Source organism: Bos javanicus, chromosome 1 (assembly GCF_032452875.1).
Source record: "Bos javanicus breed banteng chromosome 1, ARS-OSU_banteng_1.0, whole genome shotgun sequence".
NCBI classification, from domain to species: Eukaryota; Metazoa; Chordata; class Mammalia; order Artiodactyla; family Bovidae; genus Bos; species Bos javanicus.
Genome location: NC_083868.1, coordinates 4129677 through 4140569, shown reverse-complemented (window position 1 = coordinate 4140569; position 10893 = coordinate 4129677). Strand labels below are relative to the sequence as shown.

The window sequence follows — 10893 nt, the reverse complement described above, 5'->3', positions numbered from 1 at the left end:
GACAGTTTAGACACATAATTTAAGGAGAAAAGAGCTTCAAGGCCATAAATACTTGGGTTGTGTTAATGGTTGGTCTTTTCCTTGGCACTAGCTCAGCAGCTTTATGTAACCGCTTCTCTGTACTACTTCAGGTACAGGTTTTCCCTTTAAATATCTTCATGTAACAGTTCTTGGATAACTCACAACCGTTCTTCCTAGTTAACCCAATTATTTTAAAGAAGAGCGAGTACTTTGCAGGGGTGAAAAGCTCAGTTTACCTCTGCTCAGTAGGGGAAAAGAGAGGCAACAGGCAAGGGTTATAGAAACAGTGGGGGCTGCATTTAAGTTCTTAAACAGATGAGACAAAAAGCTAATAAAGCTGCAGACACTAACGTTGATTTTCTTTCACCTTTTTGAAAAATTTAATGGGATGGTAAGAAAGACAACCAGCCTTCTAAAGAAGTAATACCCAGGCAATAATTTATAGTACAATTGGCAATGTTGGGGTCCAATGTTCCCTTAGCAAAGAATTTTTTTTACCAATTATTTAGGGCAACATTTACCACAAAGCCAATGGGTGGCGGGTGGGGAGGAGAACACCTTGATTGAATCCCAAAACTCAAGCTTTTCAGTTAACATTAAAACCACTAACTTTTGCCTTAAGATTGAAATGCTAAAAATCAAAAATATTACAGATCAAGTGTTTGAAAATAACTACATAAAGATGTCTGTTCCCATCAAATCAACAAGTCTAATTTAGACTAATACAGCATTAACCGCTCAAACTTTGATGAACAGTCCTTTTCTACCTTAATGCAGTGTAGGAAGAATAGCACACGTTAAAAGTTTGTTACGAAAATAGAGTTTATTAAAAACATCCCTATTGTTTTTTGAGGAGCTTTCACCGTTACCTTGTCTTAAATTAAAAAAAAAAAAAATAGAGAGCACTTCTAATTACGATTTGTAAACTTTTTAAAGTCAAAACTTTTAAAAAGTTACAGCAAAAAGGGTAATATTTATTCATATTTTCAGTATTTTTTTTGTTGTTATTTTGTGACTATTTTTAAATAGAAGGGAAGCAATCAAATTGCTTACAGCTCCCACCAACTACTGCGGGGCTGTGACATAGCGGGAGCAGGTATAATACAGCATCTGTACACCCCAAGCCCTACCCTCCTGTGTTGCTGTCATATCCGACAGATCCCAGTCTCTTAACGAGGAGCCTCTGCTGCTGAGCCGGGGTCCTTCTCGGGGTTGACGGATGAGGTAGCCTCAGCAGGTAACTCTTCAGAAGGCTTTGCGACTGCAGGCCCAGGCTCCCCCTTAGGAAGTTCTGAAACAGTGTCTACGTTTCCCGCTTGGCTAATGGGAGGTTCCACGGTCTTGTTACTGCCTGCCCTGTCTGCCACCTCGGGCTTCTCCTTGCCTCGGTTTTCTTCCTTCTCTCTACGAGACTCTCTATCTCTAGAATCTCTCTCTCTGTCTCGATGCCCACTAGAACGTCTATTCCTGTCTTCCAAGTCTCTGTGCCTGTCCCGGTCGGGGCTCCTCCTTCCCCACTCTCTCCTCTCACGGTTACTATTCTCTCGATCATCGTTACGGTTCCCGTACCGTTCCCGGTCATTCTCCACCCTATTTCCAAAGGATCTTCTTCCAAACCTTTCTTGGTCTCTACCTGAATTGAACTGCTGCTGCCTGCTGTCATTTCTGAACGGCTGTGGCTGCTGCTGAGCCGGCGGCGGCTGCTGGGCTGGCGGCGGCTGCTGCGGCGGCGGCTGTGCAGGTGGCTGCTGCTGTTGCTGCTGTTGCTGCTGTGGCGGCAGCTGCCTTCCGTCTCGGTCCTCAGGACCCCCCGGGCCCGGCCCCGGGCCCCCGAGCCCTGGCATCCCGCCAGGCCTGACGAAGGGGCCGTGGGGTGGGAATGGGCCTTTCATTCCATGAGGCGGAGGCATTCCGAAGCCCCCCGGGCCTGGTGGTGGGCCTCGGTGCATCATGTGTGGAGGCATGGGCCGAGGTGGCATCAAGGGAAACCGCTGTAAGTGAGGTGGAGGCATTCCTGGCGGGCGCTGGAGTGGGATCAGGCCAGGTCGGGCACCGAGAAGACCAGTGGACGGGGCCTGGAGCCCAATGACGGGACCTGGTGCAACTCCTTGGGTACCTGATGAGGCAATAAAAATGAGACTGTAAATAAAGCAACACAGAAGACGGCATATTCTATTTTCAGCTGTTTCCTGTGGTGCTTGGAGCAAAATGAAATTCACAATCTTCCAATGTCATACTGTTTGACAGTCTACCCAGGAGAAACTCAATGTGAAGTCCCAGCAACAATCCATGGCAAGCAGTCCTAAAGATACATCATACAGTTATGTACACACACCTACCTAATACAGGTTGAGGTCCAAATATGTCACATAAGGAGACTAATATACCACATTTTGGAAAAAGTATATCAAAACGTCCTTCCGCACAGCCTTGATTAGCAGCTGTTTTACCACTCAAAATGCTTGAGAAACACAATGTACTATGTCCTAATGAGATAAAGAAATGAACTAGCTGAGCCAACTGAAACTTATTTCAGGTGTACTCTTAGAAATTTTTTACTCTAAGTCTTACTTTGACTTTCTATTAGGAGAAAAATGGGGTCAATGACCCAGAAAATCCAGTGAAGAGGGAGGTTTCTTTGAGTCTATGACACTAAAATGCTTTACGTAGTTAACGTGCAGTCATGTGCTCAGTTGCTCAGCCGCTTTGTGACCCCATGGACTATAGCCTGCCAGGCTCCTCTTAGAAGTTTTCAGGCAAGAATACTGGTGGTGGTCCATGAACTGTATAGCCCACTAGGCCCCTCTGTCCATGGGATTTTCCAGTCAAGAATACTGGAGTGGGTTGCCATATCCTTCTCCAGGGGATCTTCCCAACCCATGGATCGAAAACACTAATGCTTGTAAAACAAAGATCAACACAAGAACGGAGAGTTTGTTTTCACAAGTCTCTTTTTAAAGCACAGCATAACATGTAAACTGCTATGCCAAAATGACTGCTGAACTATGCTGAGTGCTCAGCTATTCACCTTCTATTCATTTTCCCAAAGATGGCAAGACTGATAAAAGTTAGTGCTGCTGAAAGTGACAATGACTACCAGTCTTATTTCCTACTTACAGGAGGCATTTTGTTTATGCTTTATTGTAACAGTCAAATTCAACCCATCATGTATGATATAGAAAAGGAGGATTTGTTTCACAACTTAATTAAGTAACAGGTATCATCACCTCTCTCATTTCTCTGCAAATATTAACAATACAACAAGTTACTCGAAAAAGGAAAACGTTCAGGTATTATCAGAAGGTGCCGTCTACTCACATACTGCAGAGATGTCTTTGGCAAGTTGTAGGTTATGACTATCAAGTGGCCATGGTGAGAGAAATGCTTGTGCAACACTGACAGAAAAATAACCTGGAAGTAAACCCAATACTTTTTCATCTTTCCCCCATCCCCAACATCATGTTATTTTATGTTTACAGTTTCAATCACTTCCTCCCACTCACTTTAGCAAACATTTAAGGAAGTCCTACTAAATCCTAACAATAGGTTTTCTGTATACACAATTATTACTAATATGGAAGACAAGAATTTCTACTTCAGTTTTTGCTCCTCCGAACATATGGTCCAATACTACTCTGTCAGACTTAGGAACTAAAAAGAGTGGACTGAAAATGTACGTGTATCAGTTATAACTCTTAACATGAAGTTGTAACTCTTATCACTTTACTTAGAGTACCTTCTTTTAAATGCTTAAAGAGAAACATTTGGTGAAAAAAACCTCACACAGGAGTGACCCTGGACACATGCCTCAGAAATACGGATAATAATACCTGCTTTTTGCTGATATTAAATGGGATAAAACACTTAAGCATGAGCTCAGAGCTTGGCATATCGCTAAGTGCTGCAGTTATTATTCTACACATCTATTTTGACAAATGGTAAATATCTTAACACTAAGTATTTCACTTTGCAAAAACACTATGTTTTGTATTTCTGATCATTAAGATCTTATTAGCCTCTCCTGGTTCCCCAATATCCACCACAGTTTAGAGTCAAGCAGTTTGGTAATTGAAAGAAATTAAGCTTCCATATATCAGGCCTAAGAAAATGTTAATTACCATAATGAAAACCCACAAATGATGAACTGGATGAATGAGGCAAAGACCTCAGCCCTTCATACACTCTTCACACTCTTAAGAAAATCCCAGACAATGAGCATAACACAGAACTTATACTCTACCTCAGAATGATATGAAATTCACAGCAAACTTTCTTGATGCCACTTATTGTACATTTACTGAGACTGGACCATATAGTGAGACAACCTGGCATCTAAGGTTATTTCCTTGCTCCCACTTTTTAAAGAAATCATACAGTACCAACACTTGTGGACTTTAACTCAAAACAAGCAACATAAAGTGTATGTACCCATGTACAGTCTCTTTCAATAGTTAATCATATACAGAAGCACCTAAATAAAATTTTCATTTCCCACCAGCTTTTACTCAAGGAAAAAAATGATAAATGTTTACTCTGTTAAAAGACTTGGTGTGGCACATTCTAGGACCTAACTATAAGCTCAAGGGGCCAATACCAAGTTTTAAATTACACTACAAAAAAAAAAAATAAATTACACTACAGGGATGGGGAAGGGATTAAAAGTATCTTATTATAACAAAAGAATTAAGTTCAGATGAATCTTTAAGAGGAAACAGACCTTTGCAGGACAATGGGAATACTGACGGCTTCCTCAACTGCCAATTTGACAGCTGCCAAAAGCCAATCTCTATCTTTGTACAGAGATCACATGGGCAATGATTCTTTCTAAACCCATCTCTAGGAACGCATTTCTAAGTTCTTTGTAACATGCATCTGAGGGTACATACAGACGGACTTAACAGGGTTAACTTTTACAGTACATGCATATATATATATATATGTATATATTAATATTTATTTTGTCAAACCAGGTCTTTAGTTGTGGCGTGTGGGATCTAGTACCCTGACCAGGGACTGAACCCCAAGCCCCTGCACTGGGAGAGTGAAGTCTTAGCCACTGGACCACCAGGGAAGTCCCATATAATGAAACCTCCTACAAATAAATTTTTATTTATTAATTTTTGGCCACGACATGAAGCTTTTGGGATCTTAGTTCCCCAACAAGGTATTGAACCAGAGCCCATGGCAGTGAATGCAGGGTCCTAACAACTGGACCACCAGGGAATTCCCCAAAGCATATTTTTATAAAGAAAAAAACCCATTGCCTAATTTATCTATCTAACATATGTGGATATTTAGGATTTACTTAAAATATTATACACTCAAATAATTTTTCTCTTTCATAAATAAGCTGATTTCCCTTTAACCCTTTATGGGCCAACAAAGTACAGACTCCCCTGACAGTATTTCCATAGTTTCAAATGTTGGCCTTCAAAATACACAAGTGGTAGAATTACTGATTTTTTTGCTCATCTGTTGTTGTTCTGCAGTGAACAAAAAAGTACTGCTTTTAATTAAAGTTACATTTGATTAAAAAAATATATCAGGTGGTGTAAGTTCCTGGTAGGGATAACAGCTGAATTTCATTTTCATTAGGAAAGCTGATGTTACACACACACCAGTGGATATGTAGTGAGTTCCCCAGGTCTAAAGGACATTCAACGTAATTATTCATTTTATTTCAAAGTTTGATGTGCAATATACCATGGACAAGTTTTCCAGAGTTACAAACTTCAAAAAAAAAAAAAATCACCCATACGTATGTTGAACATCGAAGCTTTTTTTACATTGTTACCACATTTACTGTGCTGGGGATGTTGTTCTTTAGTGGCTGTGTCCCAACCTGTGTCTACCCTGTGGACTGTTGCCTGCCAGGCTCCTCTGTCCATGGGATTTCTCAGGCAAGAAAACTGGAGTGGGTTGCCATTTCGTTCTCCAGGGGAATTTTCCGACCCAGGGATCAAACCTGCATTGGCAGGTGGATTCTTTAACACTCAGCCACCAGGGAAGCATGTGCTGGGGATATAAGGACTAAAAATAATAATCTTTTCCTTCAAACAGAATACAGCCTAGTAGAAACAAATGTTAACTGCTCTAAGAGATGGCACACACTAGGATGGTGACAAAAGTAAAACTGATACAAGTCGGTGTGTGTGAAAATGAGCAGGAGTCCCATGAGATGTCTGAATTAGGTGTCAGCAGAAGACAAAAACACTCAGGCCAACATTAGGAATGAAGAATGTTACGATCAAGAGGATGGCACTGCTGAAAAGGCCTATTAGCAAGCTGAAGCAGTAAAGTGTGCTGTTACTGCAGCAGAATGTCTTTTGAATGAAAATCGAGGAAAGAAGGTGAGGTTTATTATTGAAGCAGCTACAACCTGTACAAATATAAATCGCTATCAATTACAAATTAGAAAAAGAAAAAAAGATGAGATGTGTGAGGCTGAACAAGGTAGGCCGGGGCATCCAGGTCTTCCATGCGTGATAAGGAACTTGGACTGATCTAGAGAGGTGGGAAAACCACACAGGGATTTTTAGCAGGGATGGTCCTATGTTCGTTTTCGGAAGATCCCTCTTTCAGGAAAGCAAGAAGGGGGAGGAGGGAGGATACTAGAGAGTAGTGAGGCTCTTATTTCAAGAATCCAGGGGACAGAGGTGAGAGACAACTGAAAGAGGTGCTAGAGAAGGAGGAACATTTAAGCTTTTCAACAGCAGGACTGGAAGAATCCAAGAGCTGGAGGAACACAGCTCTCTGCTTTGAACGAGGATGGAGGCATCTGTGCAATGCAGAAATTTAATAACAGAAGCAATTTTTGGAGACAGACGACAAACTTCACATGGTAACACTGAGGGTTGGAGAGGCCTGGGCTACACCTGATGGAAATGTGCTCAAGAGATTGATTAAATGTATAGAGCTCAGAAGATTAAGAGTCATGGTGTTAACTTATCCAGAATATGGATGAAACAAAAAAGGAATTCAGACCTGGGGAGACAGTACAGTAGATAGAAAACTCCAAATTTTCTAATGCAGCAAGATTTTAAGGCAGACAAATTATTTAAATTCAAGGAGTAGAAGAAACTCGTGCATGTGTGCTAAGTCAGTCATGTCGGACTCTGCGACCCCATGAATTGTAGCCCACCAGGCTCTCCTGTCCATGGAATTCTCCAGGCAAGAATACTGGAGTGGGTTGCCATACCCTCCTCCAGGGGGTCCTGCTGACCCAGAGATCAAACTTGGGTCTCCTGCATTGCAGGTGGATTCTTTACCGTCCAAGCCACTGGGCAAGAAACTCATTGGAGTTTAAATAGCCAAGGCTATTTCCTATGAGTCAAAAAGCCCTCAACTGTTCCACAACTAAAACACAAGTATCAAGATTAGAGAGATGCCACTGCTTTCTATAGCAAAGATGTTGGTGATCATGGGAAATAAGAAACAAGTATGTTAAAAGGCTAAAGGGGTGGTGTGGGAGGAGAAGGTTGATATGGTTAGAGACCAGTGTGGACCTTGAAATCTCAGAAGAATAAAGCTTGACTTATTTACTGTGGTGGAGACCAGCTGAATGTGTTAGTTGTATTCTTTCACAGATGATGTAAATTTAAGTTGGATTTTTTTTTTTTTTTTTTTTAAAAGCAAGGATCTGCTATGTGAAGAAGGAAAGGGGGGAAAGCAAGGGGAGGAAGGGCAGAGGGAACATCTGAAAAGGCCAATCAGCAGAAAGGATGGTTCTTCTGCCTCTTCTCCACCAATCATCATGTCTTTCATTCTACCACAGCCAATGCCTCTGGGAAGTCCTGGACTTTTCATCAGAAGCAACTTCGTTACTTCAAAATTCTCATTTTCAAGTGCCCCAAACAACTGTCAATCCCACTAGGATCATGTTCCCCATGCCCGCAACGTCTTTCCTTTCCTCCTTACCTGTCTTGGGAGTCCATGGTTCTCCCTCACCATGCTGCTCAGAAATTGGTTTTAAATGCAACACTTCTACCTAATCTGCACCTGAATACGGCTGGGCACCACCCCCAACATGCTGACTGGCCTCATTTTGTTTGTAACTACAACCACAAATTCTCCCTTAATCCTGGCCACCAATTCTAATTTCGTGAGTCAATTCACATTCATATGCTTCTAGGTATCTGTTTCAAATGTTCATTTTTCCTTAATTGTCTGCTCTTACCTGGTTGGTTTTATATAGCTTTTGAGAGGTAAAATTCATATAGCCTACAATTCACCCATGTAAAGGGTGTAGTTCAATGTTTTTAAATATATTCAGTTGGGCAACCATCAAAATAAATTTTAGAACAATTTTTATCATCTCAAAAAGAAACCCTGTATTCATTAACTACCATTCCCCATTTCCCCCCAACCTCCAGGCAACCATACATCCCATTTCCTGTCTCTATGGACTCGGCTATTCTGGACATTTCATGTAAGTGGAATCATACAATACACGACCCTCTGTGACTAGATTCTTTGACTTAGCGTATCCTTTCAAGGCCCATCCAAAGTACTTCATTTCATTACCAAGTAATGTTAAATGGAAGTAAGTTTTATTTATCCTAGTTGGTATAGCATTAAAAGAAGGCATTTATTAAGACTTTTTCATCCACCCACCTACCACCAAACCTACCCTTTACCTGCACCTGTATCCGTATTGCTCCTTCCGTCTGTGAACATCTGTTTGGAACATGTGTTCCAAAGGCTAAATGAAGCCCCACACTCAAACACCAAATCTAGGGCCCCCTCTCATCTACCTAAGAATATCAACCTAGCAAATCTTTTTTGCTGCATCAAAAATTTCCCCTCTCCCGGGTTTTCCAGTAATAACATGCTGGAGTTTTGTCTATCTTTTAGAAATAAAAACAAAAAAACCCTCCCTCACTGTGGATCTCCCTTCAGCTCTCACCCCCATTTTAATGTTCCCCCATATGGCACATCTCCTCAGAGTAGGATGTCCAGAATTACTGTACCATTGCCTCCTCTCTCTCATTCTCTCCTATATATATATATATATACACACACACACTCTTATACAGGCTTTTGAACCCATCACTCCAATAAAACCACGTTTCCCAAAGTCACCCAGAAGCTTTCATTTTGCTAAATCCAGTTGGCAAGTCTCAGCGCTCCTCTTTGACCCAACAATGGCCTCTGGTGGTTGCCGTCTCCCTCCTCCCTAGGAACTTTTCTTTACTCAGCTTCCAGAGTACCTCCCTCTACTGTTTCCTAGCTCCCTGGCTGCGCCTCTGCTGGATGGAACAGCACAGGACAGTGGCTAAAAGCATGGGTGTTGGAACGAGGATACCTTGAATTCTAGGCACTACCACTTGGAGCTGTGACCTTGGGCAGGTTATTTCATCTCTTTATGCCTCTTACACTCTATCTACAAAATGGGGATAACTGTGTCGACTTCAAAGAATTGTAAGGCTTAAATGATTGATATACACAAACTCTTAGTTCTCCATACTGTATTTTCAACTGCTAAGTGCTGCAGTATTCCTGGGCTCATCCCTCGTACTACATCCCCTCCCTAGGTAATTTCACGACTGGTGGCTGTAAATGTCGTTTATATTTGCTGACAACACCAGAACTTATCTTTACCAGATGTTTAGCTGACATCTGCACCTAAATGTCAAAACATCCAACATATTTAACTTGACATCCTCACCCTAAACCCACACCTCTTTGAGATTTTCCCATTTCAGGAATGGCGATTACACTACCAAATGCTCAGGTTAAAAAAAAAACAAACAACAAAACGTAGTCATTCTTGGCTCTTCTCTCACGTATGTAAGTTAGGAGAGTCACTTTGAAGGCTCTATCTTCATCCAAAATAGTCCCCTCATTCCACTCTTACCAACTCTTGCAGTTTGCTTTCTCCAGAACTGCCATATACAATCCTTTGAAAAATGGAAACTAGTTCACAAGTGTTCAAACCTACACTTCCTGTTGCACTCCTGACTGACCCTTGGTAACTAGCTCTGAACTCATCACGGCTGCTCTTATGTTCACCTTGTTCCAGCCCTACAGCCCTCTGTAGTTTGTTCTCAGTCCAGGCTCCCCTTCTGTCTTCTCTAAATGAGATGTTCTTCCTCTGTATCTACACGACTCTTTCCTCTTATTATTTCTCTCTATATTACCTCCTCAGAAGCCTTCTCCAGCCATTTTATTCAAAACAGTACACTTTACACGACATTCCTCCAATCCCATTCTCTGCTTTACTCTCTTCACAGGAATATCTTCATGTGAAATTATTAGTTTACTTATTTATCTAAGTCCCTGCTAGAATGTAAGCTCCAGGAAGACAGGCCTTCTCGTCATTCAGGTATCTCTAGTACCCAGAACGCTGCCTGGTCCACAGTAGGTATTGGGAGTAAACATGTAGAACATATGAATGTATGGTGGTGGCATAAACCGACAACTAAACTCATAGACAAGATACCTCTCAGGGGGCAAAAACAGTCTCTCCCCAGGGTGGTCTCTTTCCTTACCTATGAAGACCTGAAATTTATTTTGAGAAAAGCTGCAATGTTCTTTCACAACCTCCTTTTCCGCTCCCAGTTGCAGTTCCACCTTTTTTGATTCCAAAAGAATGCCACTGTGGCACTGTGCATGAACCTAATTCGAAATCTGTTCACACAAGGAAAAAGATATACCAGCCACTCTTCTCTCTCCCATCAACGCCCTGAGAGCCTCTAGGCATACAGATATATGGTTGTTGAACCACTGAAAGCTGTCTTTTTTCTTTTAAACTACAGACCTTCAGGAAATTGAAATAATAGTACAACCCAAACATGTATTTCCTTTGCCTAGATTCACCAATTAATAACAATTAGGGCATAATTATTCTGAAGAGACTCCCAGGTGATTCTT

At 41.5% G+C, this 10893-nt stretch overlaps 1 protein-coding gene across 2 annotated transcripts in view; it reads right to left on the bottom strand.

The window, feature by feature from the left end:
* Nucleotides 1–825: 825 nt before the first annotated feature.
* Nucleotides 826–10893, bottom strand: part of SCAF4 (SR-related CTD associated factor 4) — a 61427-nt gene continuing 51359 nt past the window's right edge. For both annotated transcript variants that reach the window (XM_061415499.1, XM_061415528.1), the window contains exon 20: nucleotides 826–2137. In XM_061415499.1, the coding sequence (XP_061271483.1) occupies nucleotides 1191–2137 (947 nt within the window). In that variant the 3' untranslated portion in view covers nucleotides 826–1190. The remainder of the gene's footprint in view (nucleotides 2138–10893) is intronic.